Genomic DNA, 21,450 nt, shown 5'->3' with positions numbered 1-21,450 from the left:
TCAGAGTAGCATACTACCATTCTGCAGTATGTATACTGTGCATAGTGTGCAAATGTTTGGTTTGCTTGAAATATATACTATATTTGAAATGTATAGAGCACCGAATATACATGAGTAAAACCCCCTTGTGAATTTTTTTTTTTTTTCAGAGGTTGTCATGGACATTAAACAACATTAGATATTGTTGGTTTAAAGATGCTCAATATTTTTTGCTTGCATTATATTGCACTGGTAGTTGTCATGAATATCAACTCCTAGTGGTGTTAATGCATTATCATGCAAAAACAAACTTTCAGTTAGAGATTCCGTTATAGAAATGCACAATTTGTTATTCACAATAATAATTAATTGTCCAATATACACCTTCAGCATGGAGATAAGCTCTTAAAAATAATGCGTCCAAAAGCTGCTGCACCATTGAAGAACCATTTCGGTTCCCCAATGAACTTTCAGTGGTCGGTTCTTGAACAATTTTTAAAGTAAATTTTAAAAATGTGAAATGAAATGGTTCCATTGATGTTAAAGGTTCTTTATGGAACCATCAATGCCAATAAAAAAACTTTTTTAAGAGTGTAAAGGAACAATTTTGGGGTTTCACAAGGAACGTTTCAGTGACCAGTTCTCAAAAGTACCATACTACTTAGTGTAAAGAACATTTTAATGATCTAAAGAAACCGTTTTTTCCACTATAAGAACCTTTTGTCCAATGGAAAGATTCCATGGATGTTAAATGTACTTAATGGAACCATCAGTGCCAATAAAAAAACCTTTATTTTTAAGAGTGTAGAAGAACCATTTTTTGGGTTCCACAATGAGCCTTTCAGTGAACAGTTCTCAAAAATAAATTATTTCTTAGTGTAAAGAACATTTTAATGATCTTAGTAACCTTTTGTCCAGTGGAAAGGTTCCATGGATGTTAAATGTTCTCCATGGAACCATCAATGCCAAAAAAGAACCCTTATTTTTAAGAGTGTGCTGTTTTTTTAATAACACGTATGCAGTAGCTACTGTACCATGCAGCAAGCAGTACATCTACTGGCATTTCAGCACATTGCCCTTGTGTGTTACGCCATGATGGTGTACTCTTGATGCTGTGAAGGACTTCAGGATGACATGCTCCTAATTGCGATTGTGCAACCGCTTCTATTCATAGCTGAGTTTTGCTGAGTTTAAAGTGATGTCATGTTTCAAGGCCGGGGAAACAGGATTGTATCAGATTCGCAGGGAAAGACATGTTTGGGGAAGCTGTATTTTGGGCTCTCTAAGTTCTGTCCTCCTGTACCTAATCATCCTTTTTATCTCCAGCAAGATTTCTGCAAGAGAGAGAGAGAGCGTGTAAGCATGACGTCCCAGCACTGGCACCTCAGGAAGGGAGGAAAAACTCAGCATCAGCAGTCATGAAAACAACTGTTTGCTGTTTTCCCTCTGATCCTTTCCATGCTGTCGCCAATTAATATTCCGTCCCATTTCTGCTCAATGTTCTCCGTGAACTTCTGACAAACCTCCTTGACCCCTTTCCAGACCGGCATCTAGGCCAGGCAGCCTCGTTCTTGCCCAGGGGACGTCTGTCTAAGACTTTCTATTATGGGAAAATTAAAGGGATAGTGAGCTCTCCTGGATAATGCCTGAACGATATGCATGAATTGACACTGCATAATAAAAAAATACGATGTAGCCTTGTTACATTACCTGTCCTTTTCGGAGCTACTTTTACTGTTTATGTAGGAGTTTTATGTTTCAAAGTAATCAGCATCCACCTCATGTAGGTAATGATGTTTTTGCTCTTGCAAAGGTTTTTTTTTTCCTCCTCACTAACTGCTGATCTCTGCTTTATAGCTGAATAACAATAGTAAACAACAGAATGAATGTTCAGAGATCAAGAAAACGAAGAATCATTGGAGAGATAATAGGCATTGTCATCGTGCAAATCTATATCTGCTTCTTGCCCTCCCTGTGCACCCGAGGCCATCTGCCGATGCCAGAATTTGGACGTTTACCAGTTGGAAACAAGATTAGGGGGCCAGGCCAATGTAGATTATTCCCGAGAGAGTAGTGTGTACTGAGGGCCTGAAAAAGGGTTTTGTGGGTTTGTGGGTAGTAAGTGTGTGTTTGAGTCTCTCATCTGTTCAGGCTCTTGTGAAAAATCTCATATTAGTCTGATGTGTCAACAAAAACATAATTGTGAGTCCTGGTCTGATTTTGGTGACAGGCCTGGATGTGCTTTAAAAAAAAAGCAATTAAAATATTCTAACACAGTTAACGCACTGGCCCCGAATGAACTTTTGCATGTATTGGAAGCTTTCTAAAGAGATTGTTCCTGATCTCTGGAGAGACCGTAAAGAACATGTCCACATGGATATGGCATATGATTACTGCTGTTTAGAAACGAGATGATTTTTTAGTCTGTAATAGCACTTAAAGGAATAAAAATAAAAATTCTGCCATGATTTAATGACTCATGTCGTTTGACTTCAGTGTTGTTTTTCTTCTGTGAAGGAAATGTTTTGGTCTTGGAATTTACTTGGTTTATTCAACAAAAGACGCATGAGAACTGATGTCTTTTGGCTTTTTTTAAATTGAAGTATGAGAGAAATGTTTGTTTTTCTAAGTTACAAATAAACATAATTAGTAAAACAAAATGTCACATTTTAATTTGTAATTATTTAATAATTAAATAAAGGTTCTTTATTATAATTTTTTTATTAATAATTTATGCATTATTTAATATATTTAAATGCAGTCCCTATTAAGACATGGCAATGGAAAATGACAATACAAGGGTGGGTGAAATATCTTTTTTTTTTCAATGGTTTTCATTAATTGTTTTTGTCAAGCTGTCTAGTCTCTGTTTCCCTGGGTGTCCACTAGTGGGCTCACTTCCCCTTAGGCACTTCACCGTAGGCACTAGAATTCCTCTAGTCTTGTCCTGTCATCACAGTAATTGCACTCCTGTTAATTGCACCAGGTGCAGTCACTTTATTGTCATTAGTCTCCCTATAAATACCAGTCTTTTCCTGTTGTTTGTATGGAGTCCTTACCTTTCGTGTTGCCAGCCTTCTCGTCTTCCGAGATTCATCCCTGCCTTCTCGTCCTCCGAGTTCCCATTCCTTTCCCTTTCCTGTTCCCTCTTTTGTTTATTTGTTTGGACTGCTTGTTTGGTTTTGACCTTGGCTTGTTCGACCACGATTTGGATTACCCATCAATAAAGACATCTGCAATTGGATCTCTCTCTCTCTCCCTGTGTCTCTCTGGTGCACGAACGTCACAGAAGGACTCCATCCAAAAGATCCAGCGGTATGTCTGTTCATATTTCCTCCCCAGTCACCGAGCGGAAGAGGAATGGTTTCGAGGGTACTCGCCTGGTCGTGTTTTGTGGGACCAGGGGAGGTCGCTCAGGAGTGAGTGGTCGAGAGGAGGTCCGGCATCACTCTCCACTATGGCCCCCCGTCGACCTTGGGTTCGGGAGAAACGGATGGGAGCCGGCGTCTCACCATTGTGGACAGAGAGGGGAAAGGAAGCGCAAGTCTGCCGAGACAGCGCCCATGCACAAGATGGCCGCCAGCCCAGTGCCGCTGCCCAAGATGGCCGCCATCCCAGCGCCGCTGCGCGGAATGGCCGTCGACCCAGCACCATTGCACAGGATGGCCGCCAATCAAGCACGATGAGGCAAGATGGAAGCCAGCCCAACACCACAGCACAAGATGGCCACCAGCTTAGCGCCAGGAGGCAAGATGGACGCCAGCCCAGTGCCACAGCACAAGATGGCTGCCAGCCCAGAGCCACTGGCAGAATTGACCTTCCAGAATCAGGGCTAGTCACCTTTGAACTTCCAGAGTCAGGACTAGTCACCATTGACCTTCCAGAGTCAGGGCTAGTTACCGTGGACTTTCCAGAGTCAAGGCTAGTCACTGTTGACCTTCCAGAGTTAAGTCAAGTCAATGGTGACCTTCAAGGACAGAGCCAAGTCACTGGTGATCTTCAAGGACAGAGTCAAGTAACTGGTGATCTTCAAGGACAGAGTCAAGTCACCGGTGATCTTCAGGAACAGAGTCCAGTCACCGGTGATCTTCAAGGACCGAGTCAAGTCACCAGTGATCGTCATGAACAAAGGCAAGTCACCATTGATCTTCATGAACAAGGAGACACCATGGGAGTACCAGAGTCTCGTCATTTCAATGTGGACCTACCAGAGCCTCTCCACATCTCTGATGAACTACCAGTACCAGAACTACCATCACAGTAATTGCACTCCTGTTAATTGCACCAGGTGCAGTCACTTTATTGTCATTAGTCTCCCTATAAATACCAGTCTTTTCCTGTTGTTTGTATGGAGTCCTTACCTTTCGTGTTGCCAGCCTTCTCGTCTTCCGAGATTCATCCCTGCCTTCTCGTCCTCCGAGTTCCCATTCCTTTCCCTTTCCTGTTCCCTCTTTTGTTTATTTGTTTGGACTGCTTGTTTGGTTTTGACCTTGGCTTGTTCGACCACGATTTGGATTACCCATCAATAAAGACATCTGCAATTGGATCTCTCTCTCTCTCCCTGTGTCTCTCTGGTGCACGAACGTCACAGAAGGACTCCATCCAAAAGATCCAGCGGTATGTCTGTTCATATTTCCTCCCCAGTCACCGAGCGGAAGAGGAATGGTTTCGAGGGTACTCGCCTGGTCGTGTTTTGTGGGACCAGGGGAGGTCGCTCAGGAGTGAGTGGTCGAGAGGAGGTCCGGCATCACTCTCCACTATGGCCCCCCGTCGACCTTGGGTTCGGGAGAAACGGATGGGAGCCGGCGTCTCACCATTGTGGACAGAGAGGGGAAAGGAAGCGCAAGTCTGCCGAGACAGCGCCCATGCACAAGATGGCCGCCAGCCCAGTGCCGCTGCCCAAGATGGCCGCCATCCCAGCGCCGCTGCGCAGAATGGCCGTCGACCCAGCACCATTGCACAAGATGGCCGCCAATCAAGCACGATGAGGCAAGATGGAAGCCAGCCCAACACCACAGCACAAGATGGCCGCCAGCTTAGCGCCACGAGGCAAGATGGATGCCAGCCCAGTGCCACAGCACAAGATGGCTGCCAGCCCAGAGCCACTGGCAGAATTGACCTTCCAGAATCAGGGCTAGTCACCTTTGAACTTCCAGAGTCAGGACTAGTCACCATTGACCTTCCAGAGTCAGGGCTAGTTACCGTGGACTTTCCAGAGTCAAGGCTAGTCACTGTTGACCTTCCAGAGTTAAGTCAAGTCAATGGTGACCTTCAAGGACAGAGCCAAGTCACTGGTGATCTTCAAGGACAGAGTCAAGTAACTGGTGATCTTCAAGGACAGAGTCAAGTCACCGGTGATCTTCAGGAACAGAGTCCAGTCAACCGGTGATCTTCAAGGACCGAGTCAAGTCACCAGTGATCGTCATGAACAAAGGCAAGTCACCATTGATCTTCATGAACAAGGAGACACCATGGGAGTACCAGAGTCTCGTCATTTCAATGTGGACCTACCAGAGCCTCTCCACGTCTCTGATGAACTACCAGTACCAGAACTACCATCACAGTGATTTATGTGAAGGACTTCAGGATGACATGCTCCTAATTGCGATTGTGCAACCGCTTCTATTCATAGCTGAGTTTTGCTGAGTTTAAAGTGATGTCATGTTTCAAGGCCGGGGAAACAGGATTGTATCAGATTCGCAGGGAAAGACATGTTTGGGGAAGCTGTATTTTGGGCTCTCTAAGTTCTGTCCTCCTGTACCTAATCATCCTTTTTATCTCCAGCAAGATTTCTGCAAGAGAGAGAGAGAGCGTGTAAGCATGACGTCCCAGCACTGGCACCTCAGGAAGGGAGGAAAAACTCAGCATCAGCAGTCATGAAAACAACTGTTTGCTGTTTTCCCTCTGATCCTTTCCATGCTGTCGCCAATTAATATTCCGTCCCATTTCTGCTCAATGTTCTCCGTGAACTTCTGACAAACCTCCTTGACCCCTTTCCAGACCGGCATCTAGGCCAGGCAGCCTCGTTCTTGCCCAGGGGACGTCTGTCTAAGACTTTCTATTATGGGAAAATTAAAGGGATAGTGAGCTCTCCTGGATAATGCCTGAACGATATGCATGAATTGACACTGCATAATAAAAAAATACGATGTAGCCTTGTTACATTACCTGTCCTTTTCGGAGCTACTTTTACTGTTTATGTAGGAGTTTTATGTTTCAAAGTAATCAGCATCCACCTCATGTAGGTAATGATGTTTTTGCTCTTGCAAAGGTTTTTTTTTTCCTCCTCACTAACTGCTGATCTCTGCTTTATAGCTGAATAACAATAGTAAACAACAGAATGAATGTTCAGAGATCAAGAAAACGAAGAATCATTGGAGAGATAATAGGCATTGTCATCGTGCAAATCTATATCTGCTTCTTGCCCTCCCTGTGCACCCGAGGCCATCTGCCGATGCCAGAATTTGGACGTTTACCAGTTGGAAACAAGATTAGGGGGCCAGGCCAATGTAGATTATTCCCGAGAGAGTAGTGTGTACTGAGGGCCTGAAAAAGGGTTTTGTGGGTTTGTGGGTAGTAAGTGTGTGTTTGAGTCTCTCATCTGTTCAGGCTCTTGTGAAAAATCTCATATTAGTCTGATGTGTCAACAAAAACATAATTGTGAGTCCTGGTCTGATTTTGGTGACAGGCCTGGATGTGCTTTAAAAAAAAAGCAATTAAAATATTCTAACACAGTTAACGCACTGGCCCCGAATGAACTTTTGCATGTATTGGAAGCTTTCTAAAGAGATTGTTCCTGATCTCTGGAGAGACCGTAAAGAACATGTCCACATGGATATGGCATATGATTACTGCTGTTTAGAAACGAGATGATTTTTTAGTCTGTAATAGCACTTAAAGGAATAAAAATAAAAATTCTGCCATGATTTAATGACTCATGTCGTTTGACTTCAGTGTTGTTTTTCTTCTGTGAAGGAAATGTTTTGGTCTTGGAATTTACTTGTCCTGTCATCACAGTAATTGCACTCCTGTTAATTGCACCAGGTGCAGTCACTTTATTGTCATTAGTCTCCCTATAAATACCAGTCTTTTCCTGTTGTTTGTATGGAGTCCTTACCTTTCGTGTTGCCAGCCTTCTCGTCTTCCGAGATTCATCCCTGCCTTCTCGTCCTCCGAGTTCCCATTCCTTTCCCTTTCCTGTTCCCTCTTTTGTTTATTTGTTTGGACTGCTTGTTTGGTTTTGACCTTGGCTTGTTCGACCACGATTTGGATTACCCATCAATAAAGACATCTGCAATTGGATCTCTCTCTCTCTCCCTGTGTCTCTCTGGTGCACGAACGTCACAGAAGGACTCCATCCAAAAGATCCAGCGGTATGTCTGTTCATATTTCCTCCCCAGTCACCGAGCGGAAGAGGAATGGTTTCGAGGGTACTCGCCTGGTCGTGTTTTGTGGGACCAGGGGAGGTCGCTCAGGAGTGAGTGGTCGAGAGGAGGTCCGGCATCACTCTCCACTATGGCCCCCCGTCGACCTTGGGTTCGGGAGAAACGGATGGGAGCCGGCGTCTCACCATTGTGGACAGAGAGGGGAAAGGAAGCGCAAGTCTGCCGAGACAGCGCCCATGCACAAGATGGCCGCCAGCCCAGTGCCGCTGCCCAAGATGGCCGCCATCCCAGCGCCGCTGCGCGGAATGGCCGTCGACCCAGCACCATTGCACAGGATGGCCGCCAATCAAGCACGATGAGGCAAGATGGAAGCCAGCCCAACACCACAGCACAAGATGGCCACCAGCTTAGCGCCACGAGGCAAGATGGACGCCAGCCCAGTGCCACAGCACAAGATGGCTGCCAGCCCAGAGCCACTGGCAGAATTGACCTTCCAGAATCAGGGCTAGTCACCTTTGAACTTCCAGAGTCAGGACTAGTCACCATTGACCTTCCAGAGTCAGGGCTAGTTACCGTGGACTTTCCAGAGTCAAGGCTAGTCACTGTTGACCTTCCAGAGTTAAGTCAAGTCAATGGTGACCTTCAAGGACAGAGCCAAGTCACTGGTGATCTTCAAGGACAGAGTCAAGTAACTGGTGATCTTCAAGGACAGAGTCAAGTCACCGGTGATCTTCAGGAACAGAGTCCAGTCACCGGTGATCTTCAAGGACCGAGTCAAGTCACCAGTGATCGTCATGAACAAAGGCAAGTCACCATTGATCTTCATGAACAAGGAGACACCATGGGAGTACCAGAGTCTCGTCATTTCAATGTGGACCTACCAGAGCCTCTCCACATCTCTGATGAACTACCAGTACCAGAACTACCATCACAGTAATTGCACTCCTGTTAATTGCACCAGGTGCAGTCACTTTATTGTCATTAGTCTCCCTATAAATACCAGTCTTTTCCTGTTGTTTGTATGGAGTCCTTACCTTTCGTGTTGCCAGCCTTCTCGTCTTCCGAGATTCATCCCTGCCTTCTCGTCCTCCGAGTTCCCATTCCTTTCCCTTTCCTGTTCCCTCTTTTGTTTATTTGTTTGGACTGCTTGTTTGGTTTTGACCTTGGCTTGTTCGACCACGATTTGGATTACCCATCAATAAAGACATCTGCAATTGGATCTCTCTCTCTCTCCCTGTGTCTCTCTGGTGCACGAACGTCACAGAAGGACTCCATCCAAAAGATCCAGCGGTATGTCTGTTCATATTTCCTCCCCAGTCACCGAGCGGAAGAGGAATGGTTTCGAGGGTACTCGCCTGGTCGTGTTTTGTGGGACCAGGGGAGGTCGCTCAGGAGTGAGTGGTCGAGAGGAGGTCCGGCATCACTCTCCACTATGGCCCCCCGTCGACCTTGGGTTCGGGAGAAACGGATGGGAGCCGGCGTCTCACCATTGTGGACAGAGAGGGGAAAGGAAGCGCAAGTCTGCCGAGACAGCGCCCATGCACAAGATGGCCGCCAGCCCAGTGCCGCTGCCCAAGATGGCCGCCATCCCAGCGCCGCTGCGCAGAATGGCCGTCGACCCAGCACCATTGCACAAGATGGCCGCCAATCAAGCACGATGAGGCAAGATGGAAGCCAGCCCAACACCACAGCACAAGATGGCCGCCAGCTTAGCGCCACGAGGCAAGATGGATGCCAGCCCAGTGCCACAGCACAAGATGGCTGCCAGCCCAGAGCCACTGGCAGAATTGACCTTCCAGAATCAGGGCTAGTCACCTTTGAACTTCCAGAGTCAGGACTAGTCACCATTGACCTTCCAGAGTCAGGGCTAGTTACCGTGGACTTTCCAGAGTCAAGGCTAGTCACTGTTGACCTTCCAGAGTTAAGTCAAGTCAATGGTGACCTTCAAGGACAGAGCCAAGTCACTGGTGATCTTCAAGGACAGAGTCAAGTAACTGGTGATCTTCAAGGACAGAGTCAAGTCACCGGTGATCTTCAGGAACAGAGTCCAGTCAACCGGTGATCTTCAAGGACCGAGTCAAGTCACCAGTGATCGTCATGAACAAAGGCAAGTCACCATTGATCTTCATGAACAAGGAGACACCATGGGAGTACCAGAGTCTCGTCATTTCAATGTGGACCTACCAGAGCCTCTCCACGTCTCTGATGAACTACCAGTACCAGAACTACCATCACAGTGATTTATGTGAAGGACTTCAGGATGACATGCTCCTAATTGCGATTGTGCAACCGCTTCTATTCATAGCTGAGTTTTGCTGAGTTTAAAGTGATGTCATGTTTCAAGGCCGGGGAAACAGGATTGTATCAGATTCGCAGGGAAAGACATGTTTGGGGAAGCTGTATTTTGGGCTCTCTAAGTTCTGTCCTCCTGTACCTAATCATCCTTTTTATCTCCAGCAAGATTTCTGCAAGAGAGAGAGAGAGCGTGTAAGCATGACGTCCCAGCACTGGCACCTCAGGAAGGGAGGAAAAACTCAGCATCAGCAGTCATGAAAACAACTGTTTGCTGTTTTCCCTCTGATCCTTTCCATGCTGTCGCCAATTAATATTCCGTCCCATTTCTGCTCAATGTTCTCCGTGAACTTCTGACAAACCTCCTTGACCCCTTTCCAGACCGGCATCTAGGCCAGGCAGCCTCGTTCTTGCCCAGGGGACGTCTGTCTAAGACTTTCTATTATGGGAAAATTAAAGGGATAGTGAGCTCTCCTGGATAATGCCTGAACGATATGCATGAATTGACACTGCATAATAAAAAAATACGATGTAGCCTTGTTACATTACCTGTCCTTTTCGGAGCTACTTTTACTGTTTATGTAGGAGTTTTATGTTTCAAAGTAATCAGCATCCACCTCATGTAGGTAATGATGTTTTTGCTCTTGCAAAGGTTTTTTTTTTCCTCCTCACTAACTGCTGATCTCTGCTTTATAGCTGAATAACAATAGTAAACAACAGAATGAATGTTCAGAGATCAAGAAAACGAAGAATCATTGGAGAGATAATAGGCATTGTCATCGTGCAAATCTATATCTGCTTCTTGCCCTCCCTGTGCACCCGAGGCCATCTGCCGATGCCAGAATTTGGACGTTTACCAGTTGGAAACAAGATTAGGGGGCCAGGCCAATGTAGATTATTCCCGAGAGAGTAGTGTGTACTGAGGGCCTGAAAAAGGGTTTTGTGGGTTTGTGGGTAGTAAGTGTGTGTTTGAGTCTCTCATCTGTTCAGGCTCTTGTGAAAAATCTCATATTAGTCTGATGTGTCAACAAAAACATAATTGTGAGTCCTGGTCTGATTTTGGTGACAGGCCTGGATGTGCTTTAAAAAAAAAGCAATTAAAATATTCTAACACAGTTAACGCACTGGCCCCGAATGAACTTTTGCATGTATTGGAAGCTTTCTAAAGAGATTGTTCCTGATCTCTGGAGAGACCGTAAAGAACATGTCCACATGGATATGGCATATGATTACTGCTGTTTAGAAACGAGATGATTTTTTAGTCTGTAATAGCACTTAAAGGAATAAAAATAAAAATTCTGCCATGATTTAATGACTCATGTCGTTTGACTTCAGTGTTGTTTTTCTTCTGTGAAGGAAATGTTTTGGTCTTGGAATTTACTTGTCCTGTCATCACAGTAATTGCACTCCTGTTAATTGCACCAGGTGCAGTCACTTTATTGTCATTAGTCTCCCTATAAATACCAGTCTTTTCCTGTTGTTTGTATGGAGTCCTTACCTTTCGTGTTGCCAGCCTTCTCGTCTTCCGAGATTCATCCCTGCCTTCTCGTCCTCCGAGTTCCCATTCCTTTCCCTTTCCTGTTCCCTCTTTTGTTTATTTGTTTGGACTGCTTGTTTGGTTTTGACCTTGGCTTGTTCGACCACGATTTGGATTACCCATCAATAAAGACATCTGCAATTGGATCTCTCTCTCTCTCCCTGTGTCTCTCTGGTGCACGAACGTCACAGAAGGACTCCATCCAAAAGATCCAGCGGTATGTCTGTTCATATTTCCTCCCCAGTCACCGAGCGGAAGAGGAATGGTTTCGAGGGTACTCGCCTGGTCGTGTTTTGTGGGACCAGGGGAGGTCGCTCAGGAGTGAGTGGTCGAGAGGAGGTCCGGCATCACTCTCCACTATGGCCCCCCGTCGACCTTGGGTTCGGGAGAAACGGATGGGAGCCGGCGTCTCACCATTGTGGACAGAGAGGGGAAAGGAAGCGCAAGTCTGCCGAGACAGCGCCCATGCACAAGATGGCCGCCAGCCCAGTGCCGCTGCCCAAGATGGCCGCCATCCCAGCGCCGCTGCGCGGAATGGCCGTCGACCCAGCACCATTGCACAGGATGGCCGCCAATCAAGCACGATGAGGCAAGATGGAAGCCAGCCCAACACCACAGCACAAGATGGCCACCAGCTTAGCGCCACGAGGCAAGATGGACGCCAGCCCAGTGCCACAGCACAAGATGGCTGCCAGCCCAGAGCCACTGGCAGAATTGACCTTCCAGAATCAGGGCTAGTCACCTTTGAACTTCCAGAGTCAGGACTAGTCACCATTGACCTTCCAGAGTCAGGGCTAGTTACCGTGGACTTTCCAGAGTCAAGGCTAGTCACTGTTGACCTTCCAGAGTTAAGTCAAGTCAATGGTGACCTTCAAGGACAGAGCCAAGTCACTGGTGATCTTCAAGGACAGAGTCAAGTAACTGGTGATCTTCAAGGACAGAGTCAAGTCACCGGTGATCTTCAGGAACAGAGTCCAGTCACCGGTGATCTTCAAGGACCGAGTCAAGTCACCAGTGATCGTCATGAACAAAGGCAAGTCACCATTGATCTTCATGAACAAGGAGACACCATGGGAGTACCAGAGTCTCGTCATTTCAATGTGGACCTACCAGAGCCTCTCCACATCTCTGATGAACTACCAGTACCAGAACTACCATCACAGTAATTGCACTCCTGTTAATTGCACCAGGTGCAGTCACTTTATTGTCATTAGTCTCCCTATAAATACCAGTCTTTTCCTGTTGTTTGTATGGAGTCCTTACCTTTCGTGTTGCCAGCCTTCTCGTCTTCCGAGATTCATCCCTGCCTTCTCGTCCTCCGAGTTCCCATTCCTTTCCCTTTCCTGTTCCCTCTTTTGTTTATTTGTTTGGACTGCTTGTTTGGTTTTGACCTTGGCTTGTTCGACCACGATTTGGATTACCCATCAATAAAGACATCTGCAATTGGATCTCTCTCTCTCTCCCTGTGTCTCTCTGGTGCACGAACGTCACAGAAGGACTCCATCCAAAAGATCCAGCGGTATGTCTGTTCATATTTCCTCCCCAGTCACCGAGCGGAAGAGGAATGGTTTCGAGGGTACTCGCCTGGTCGTGTTTTGTGGGACCAGGGGAGGTCGCTCAGGAGTGAGTGGTCGAGAGGAGGTCCGGCATCACTCTCCACTATGGCCCCCCGTCGACCTTGGGTTCGGGAGAAACGGATGGGAGCCGGCGTCTCACCATTGTGGACAGAGAGGGGAAAGGAAGCGCAAGTCTGCCGAGACAGCGCCCATGCACAAGATGGCCGCCAGCCCAGTGCCGCTGCCCAAGATGGCCGCCATCCCAGCGCCGCTGCGCAGAATGGCCGTCGACCCAGCACCATTGCACAGGATGGCCGCCAATCAAGCACGATGAGGCAAGATGGAAGCCAGCCCAACACCACAGCACAAGATGGCCGCCAGCTTAGCGCCACGAGGCAAGATGGATGCCAGCCCAGTGCCACAGCACAAGATGGCTGCCAGCCCAGAGCCACTGGCAGAATTGACCTTCCAGAATCAGGGCTAGTCACCTTTGAACTTCCAGAGTCAGGACTAGTCACCATTGACCTTCCAGAGTCAGGGCTAGTTACCGTGGACTTTCCAGAGTCAAGGCTAGTCACTGTTGACCTTCCAGAGTTAAGTCAAGTCAATGGTGACCTTCAAGGACAGAGCCAAGTCACTGGTGATCTTCAAGGACAGAGTCAAGTAACTGGTGATCTTCAAGGACAGAGTCAAGTCACCGGTGATCTTCAGGAACAGAGTCCAGTCAACCGGTGATCTTCAAGGACCGAGTCAAGTCACCAGTGATCGTCATGAACAAAGGCAAGTCACCATTGATCTTCATGAACAAGGAGACACCATGGGAGTACCAGAGTCTCGTCATTTCAATGTGGACCTACCAGAGCCTCTCCACGTCTCTGATGAACTACCAGTACCAGAACTACCATCACAGTAATTGCACTCCTGTTAATTGCACCAGGTGCAGTCACTTTATTGTCATTAGTCTCCCTATAAATACCAGTCTTTTCCTGTTGTTTGTATGGAGTCCTTACCTTTCGTGTTGCCAGCCTTCTCGTCTTCCGAGATTCATCCCTGCCTTCTCGTCCTCCGAGTTCCCATTCCTTTCCCTTTCCTGTTCCCTCTTTTGTTTATTTGTTTGGACTGCTTGTTTGGTTTTGACCTTGGCTTGTTCGACCACGATTTGGATTACCCATCAATAAAGACATCTGCAATTGGATCTCTCTCTCTCTCCCTGTGTCTCTCTGGTGCACGAACGTCACAGAAGGACTCCATCCAAAAGATCCAGCGGTATGTCTGTTCATATTTCCTCCCCAGTCACCGAGCGGAAGAGGAATGGTTTCGAGGGTACTCGCCTGGTCGTGTTTTGTGGGACCAGGGGAGGTCGCTCAGGAGTGAGTGGTCGAGAGGAGGTCCGGCATCACTCTCCACTATGGCCCCCCGTCGACCTTGGGTTCGGGAGAAACGGATGGGAGCCGGCGTCTCACCATTGTGGACAGAGAGGGGAAAGGAAGCGCAAGTCTGCCGAGACAGCGCCCATGCACAAGATGGCCGCCAGCCCAGTGCCGCTGCCCAAGATGGCCGCCATCCCAGCGCCGCTGCGCAGAATGGCCGTCGACCCAGCACCATTGCACAGGATGGCCGCCAATCAAGCACGATGAGGCAAGATGGAAGCCAGCCCAACACCACAGCACAAGATGGCCGCCAGCTTAGCGCCACGAGGCAAGATGGACGCCAGCCCAGTGCCACAGCACAAGATGGCTGCCAGCCCAGAGCCACTGGCAGAATTGACCTTCCAGAATCAGGGCTAGTCACCTTTGAACTTCCAGAGTCAGGACTAGTCACCATTGACCTTCCAGAGTCAGGGCTAGTTACCGTGGACTTTCCAGAGTCAAGGCTAGTCACTGTTGACCTTCCAGAGTTAAGTCAAGTCAATGGTGACCTTCAAGGACAGAGCCAAGTCACTGGTGATCTTCAAGGACAGAGTCAAGTAACTGGTGATCTTCAAGGACAGAGTCAAGTCACCGGTGATCTTCAGGAACAGAGTCCAGTCACCGGTGATCTTCAAGGACCGAGTCAAGTCACCAGTGATCGTCATGAACAAAGGCAAGTCACCATTGATCTTCATGAACAAAGAGACACCATGGGAGTACCAGAGTCTCGTCTTTTCAATGTGGACCTACCAGAGCCTCTCCACGTCTCTGATGAACTACCAGAGTCTCTCCACGTATCTGATGAGCTACCAGAGTCTCTCCTCACTTCTGCGGAACTTCCAGACCCTCGTCACGTCTCAGTTGAACTCTCTAAGCACCCGACTGATCCTGCTGTGGCCACGGAGGCTACCCTTAACTTGTTCATGTTTTTTGTTTCAGACTTGCCCAATCAGACTTGTCCTCCTGTTTGTCCGGCCGCACGGATGTGGTGGTCTTCCGCACCGCCCTGGGGGTCTTCCGTCCCGACCACACGGTTGTGGTGGTCTTCTGCTCCGCCCTGGGGGACTCCGGTCTCGACCACACGGACGTGGTGGTCTTCTTTTTTTTTTGTTCTTCTGTCTGTGTCTTTTTTTTCTGTTTTCTCCTATGGACCTGGCCCTCCGTCCCTCCCCCTGATCCTCCGCCGGTCCACCTCCCTCCTGGGTTTCTTGTCTGTGTCTTTCGTTCTGTTTCCCTCTAAGAACCTGGCCCTCCATCCCTCCCCCTGATCCTCCGCTGGTCCACCACCCTCCTGGACTCCTTGTTTTGTGTTGCACTTCTCTTGTCTCTGTTTTTCCCATTCTACCTGGTCCTCTTATCTCTGTTTTCCCCATTTTACCTGGCCCTCCGTCCCTTCACCTGGTCCTCCGCCGCTCCACCTCCCTCCTGGTTTCTTTGTGTCTTTGGTTTTCCCTTGGGTTCGGGTGGAGCATCTGGCAGCTGCTCCGTGGAGGAGGGGGTAATGTCACGCTGTCTAGTCTCTGTTTCCCTGGGTGTCCACTAGTGGGCTCACTTCCCCTTAGGCACTTCACCAGAATTCCTGTAGTCTTGTCCTGTCATCACAGTAATTGCACTCCTGTTAATTGCACCAGGTGAAGTCACTTTATTGTCATTAGCCTCCCTATAAATACCAGTCTTTTCCTGTTGTTTGTTTGGAGTCCTTACCTTCCGTGTTGCCAGCCTTCTCGTCTTCCGAGATTCATCCCTGTCTTCTCATCCTCCGAGTTCCCATTCCTTTCCCTTTCCTGTTCCCTCTTTTGTTTATTTGTTTGGACTGCTTGTTTGGTTTTGACCTTGGCTTGTTTGACCACGATTTGGATTACCCATCAATAAAGACATCTGCAATTGGATCTCTCTCTCTCCCTGTGTCTCTCTGGTGCACGAACGTCACAGTTTTACACTATCCTTCTTCTGTAAAGCACTAAAGGGCATTTTTGGTCTTGGAGATTCTTTGCTTTGTTTGCAAAATGATTTATGAGAGAATTTTCTATAAATAAAAATAATTACTCATATTTATTTTAAGTAACAATTCATTTAAATACATATTTATTAAAAATGTATTTTTTATTTTATTATATTTAAATGGATGACCTTATAAGACATGGTGATTGAAAAAAAACATTTTAATGAGAGGAAAATACATTTAGTCCCTTTGCTAATGATTTGCATTCTCCCAAGTAATTTTGCATTCACCTTTAATTTACTTCTGTGCAACACTAACAAAACTTTTTTGGTTCATGCAACAAAAGTGGATGATTTTTGCATTGTAATTGGTGACATGACATATTTGGCCATTTTTTAATTTAACAAAAGCTTGAATGAGATTTATGAGTGAGGAAAAATGTTTTTAAGCAATAAATAAGCATAATTAGTAGCCTAAAGATTAAAATTTTATTTAATTTATAATTTTAATTTATTTATTTGTTCATAATTTAGCATATTCATACAGTGCCCTTAAAGAGACATGAATAAATAAATATATATACAGGTCCTTCTCAAAAAACTTGCATATTGTGATAAAGTTGATTATTTTCCATAATGTAATGATAAAAATTTAACTTTCATATATTTTAGATTCATTGCACACCAACTGAAATATTTCAGGTCTTTTATTGTTTTAATACTGATGATTTTGGCATACAGCTCATGAAAACCCAAAATGTCTGTCTCAAAAAATTAGCATATTTCATCCGACCAATAAAAGAAAAGTGTTTTTAATACAAAAAAAGTGTTACCTTCAAATAATTATGTTCAGTTATGCACTCAATACTTGGTCGGGAATCCTTTTGCAGAAAGGACTGCTTCAATGCGGCGTGGCATGGAGGCAATCAGCCTGTGGCACTGCTGAGGTGTTATGGAGGCCCAGGATGCTTCGATAGCGGCCTTAAGCTCATCCAGAGTGTTGGGTCTTGCGTCTCTCAACTTTCTCTTCACAATATCCCACAGATTCTCTATGGGGTTCAGGTCAGGAGAGTTGGCAGGCCAATTGAGCACAGTAATACCATGGTCAGTAAACCATTTACCAGTGGTTTTGGCACTGTGAGCAGGTGCCAGGTCGTGCTGAAAAATGAAATCTTCATCTCCATAAAGCTTTTCAGCAGATGGAAGCATGAAGTGCTCCAAAATCTCCTGATAGCTAGCTGCATTGACCCTGCCCTTGATAAAACACAGTGGACCAACACCAGCAGCTGACATGGCACCCCAAACCATCACTGACTGTGGGTACTTGACACTGGACTTCAGGCATTTTGGCATTTCCCTTCCCCAGTCTTCCTCCAGACTCTGGCACCTTGATTTCCGAATGACATGCAAAATTTGTCCAAAAGTCCAGTGCTGCTTCTCTGTAGCCCAGGTCAGGTGCTTCTGCCGCTGTTTCTGGTTCAAAAGTGGCTTGACCTGGGGAATGCGGCACCTGTAGCCCATTTCCTGCACACGCCTGTGCACGTTGGCTCTGGATGTTTCTACTCCAGACTCAGTCCACTGCTTCCGCTGGTCCCCCAAGGTCTGGAATCGGTCCTTCTCCACAATCTTCCTCAGGGTCCGGTCACCTCTTCTCGTTGTGCAGCGTTTTTTGCCACACTTTTTCCTTCCCACAGACTTCCCACTGAGGTGCCTTGATACAGCACTCTGGGAACAGCCTGTTCGTTCAGAAATTTCTTTCTTTGTCTTACCCTCTTGCTTGAGGGTGTCAATGATGGCCTTCTGGCCAGCAGTCTTACCCATGATTTCGGTTTTGAGTAATGAACCAGGCTGGGAGTTTTTAAAAGCCTCAGGAATCTTTTGCAGGTGTTTAGAGTTAATTAGTTGATTCAGATGATTAGGTTAATAGCTTGTTTAGAGAACCTTTTCATGACATGCAAATTTTTTGAGATAGGAATTTTGGGTTTTCATGAGCTGTATGCCAAAATCAACAGTATTAAAACAATAAAAGGCCTGAAATATTTCAGTTGGTGTGCAATGAATCTAAAATATATGAAAGTTTTTATCATTACATTATGGAAAATAATGAACTTTATCACAATATGCAATTTTTTTAGAAGGACCTGTATATATATATATATATATATATATATAAAATGGGAGGAAAAAAACTATTTAAATTAATATATTTTGCGTTCCCCTATGAAACTTTGCATTTGCAAAAAGCTCAAAAGTATTGCAAACAAGGTCAACATTTCTCTGGAAAATGCAAACATTTTGTATTGTTCACGCAAAAATAATAATAAAGAAATTTCCTTTCAGCTCATATTTCTTACCCATCACCTTGTCCCTTGGTGGCTTTGTATTTTTATAATATTGTATATAATTTGTTTTACTGACAAACCTTTATTAGAGAAATTAAATTTCTTTGAATTGCAGTTCGGTAAACTCTTTTTCCTGTTATTCAAATCTAGTGGGTGTGGCCAGTTTAAATTCCCACTCATTAAATGGAAGGGAATGCTTTCTTAAATTCAGAATTGTACCTGATTCTGCCGACCACACATCTTAAACATGGTCAAATCTCTATAATGCACAACCTTGAGTGGCTTATATAGCATTCCTGTTGCTCAAAGAGTAGATCACTGTGCTAGCATTATCAAGGTTATGGGTTTGATTCACAGGGAATGTTTGAACTGATAAAATGTATAGTTTAACTGCAGTAGTGCAAGTCACTTCAGCTAAAATCTTATTTATGTCATTACTCCAAAAAAATGTATCCGAGTTTTGATTTGCATATACTGTCTGTATTATTGAAGAAAAGTGTTCAGACAGTTTCGTTCTGGTGATGCTGTAGACAGGATATAAGTGCAGAACATCAACATCACTGTAAAAACAAATATTGGTTTAATTTACGCCACCTGCAGATCGGTCTCCTGTGAAGGGATGGAACATGATGTGAATATGAATGTGCCGTATGATGATTGCATTCTCTCTCTCTCTCTCTCTCTCTCTCTCTCTCTCAATCTCTCTTTTGTTGTGTTGTTGTCAGTGACTGATCCAAAATGCAGAGTACACCTCAGAAAAATGTTTATCGCACCAGGACCCTTTCAGAAACATCAGAAAATGACATTTCAAAAGTATTGCTATTTGCTTGTAAAGCTGTGAATAATTGTGCTATGGTGGTTTCATTCCTCACCATCCAAAAACTGTGTGCAGCTTTTTTTTTTTTTTTTGCATTTTTTACTTGCTTGTTTGAGATATAAAAAAGATTGATGCACCAGCTATAAATAATACAATAACCTTCAGCTTTCAGAACTTACTTAATCCAGCAAGAGTATTTATTGAATGACTTGATTTGATTTTAACTGAAAAATGAGGTGGTTTAATTATAAGTCATACATGACTAAGTACAAATAAGTCATTAAGAAAAAGGGCTGGCTTAAATTTATTTCAGAAAGTAATGAACAATTTATTTGGGAAATAAATTAGTTTTAATGTAGTATGTGAAGCAGTAGGATTTATTTTAAAGTTAGGTTTTTTAATTGTATGTAGCATATCCTGAAAAGAGACACTTTATTATTTTTGATGTATGTATGTCTAAGAAAGAATTTAGTCTAGTCTTTAATTTTAATGAAAATGTAAATTATAATTTCATATATATTTTTTAGAATATTTTCCCATTAAAATGTTGTTCAATATTTTAGTAAACAATTTATGTAAATAATATTTACTGAAATATTATTGTATATTTCGTGTGTATATATATATATATATATATATATATATATATATATATATAAACAGGAATTTAATCTAGTACACTAGTAATGTTCTAATGAATTCTGTTTAATTTAAACTCTTTATTCAGTCATTAAATTTCCTGGTTGTAAACTGTATACCTTTGCAAATGTCATCCACGAATTGCATGCATATAGAAAATGTGTATATTGTACACAGTATGCATACTGTAAAAAATCCTTTGAATAATATCATAAACAAACATACCTATAGTGTTACATCTTAACCATGACAACCCCTCAAAATGAATTAACCCTCATGCAGTGTGTAGGAGGACAGCGCTGATTATGGCTGCTGCGGTGTGTGTGAGTGTTTATGAGAAGCACATCACTTTAATAGCATTCTGCAATTCTATGATGGTATATTTTGCTATTAAACATGGGTAATGGGATGTGTTAGGGGTCTTTTAGAGCCCCAGGGGCCTCAGAGATGAGCTTTGGAGCCTTGCGAATTGAAATATGCTTGTACTTTTATAAACTAATTTACACAATTACATTAAATGTGACTGCAAAATAGATTCTAAGCAAGCATTTATCATTAAATAAGCATAATCATATTTACACAAATTCCCATTGTCTTCTACACACACACACACACACACAAATAGAGTTGTTAAGTGTTTGACTGACGTTGGTGTTTGTTGCAGGTATGGAGACATGGTTCCAAACACCATCGCTGGAAAGATCTTTGGCTCTATCTGCTCTCTCAGTGGCGTGCTGGTTATCGCCCTTCCTGTACCCGTCATCGTGTCCAACTTCAGCCGAATCTACCATCAGAACCAGAGAGCGGACAAGATGCGAGCCCAGCAGGTACTACATAACCGCTTCATCTCAGTCTAGATTTGTTCTGGATATTATTTTGGTTTTAAGAACTAATTCCTCCACAATTAAGTCTTTGCAAAATAGGTTTTTCAATTAGAAATATATGATAGAGTTGGATATAGGCCTGTCGCAATAATCAGTATATATATAATGTGGTCTAGTCATGAGGTGCTAGTTCAAATAAAAAAAAATGCTTCTACAAATAAGTTTAATCTGTAGATATACTCTTGTCAAGGGATCTGTGCTTTTGTGTATACAGACATCTGACTGAGTAGTGATTGTGTATGTCAGCAATAGTGTGCACCCTTAATTTACAGAGAAAAGAAGGTCAGGGAAAGTAGATGGAAAATCTCCATACAAGTTCTTTGTGCATTTTTCTTTCTTTTTTTCAACTTGTTACTTTGCACATTTATATATATAATTTCCATAATCTAAATATGTCTTGTCATTTGGAAGTGTGTAGGCCTTATTGCATTATTATGCTGTTACATTATGATTATATATTCAGTGGCATAAAATGGTCTTTTAAATAACAATTATTAAAACTTATCATGACATCCCTAGTTGGATGCTATGCCAAATCAAGAATGTGATTGGATGCTTTATTGACTGGATTACGATGTAGTGAGCGGAGGCAGAAATCCGAGACAACAATGGAGGACAAAATCAGCGTCACTGTATGTGGATACCCGGAGCTGTACGATACATCTTCAT

The 21,450-nt window shown here is 44.5% G+C and overlaps 1 protein-coding gene across 1 annotated transcript in view; it reads left to right on the top strand.

Moving 5' to 3' along the window:
- The window catches only part of LOC132098033 (potassium voltage-gated channel subfamily D member 1-like), an 80,394-nt gene that overhangs the window by 43,395 nt on the left and 15,549 nt on the right, over positions 1-21,450 (top strand). The window contains exon 2 of the mRNA XM_059504134.1: positions 20,562-20,724. Within this exon, the coding sequence (XP_059360117.1) occupies positions 20,562-20,724 (163 nt within the window). The remainder of the gene's footprint in view (positions 1-20,561; positions 20,725-21,450) is intronic.

The sequence above is a fragment of the Carassius carassius genome, chromosome 21, assembly GCF_963082965.1.
Source record: "Carassius carassius chromosome 21, fCarCar2.1, whole genome shotgun sequence".
NCBI lineage: Eukaryota > Metazoa > Chordata > Actinopteri > Cypriniformes > Cyprinidae > Carassius > Carassius carassius.
The sequence above is the reverse complement of the archived record's forward strand: the minus strand, read 5'-3'. Positions and strand labels throughout refer to the sequence as shown.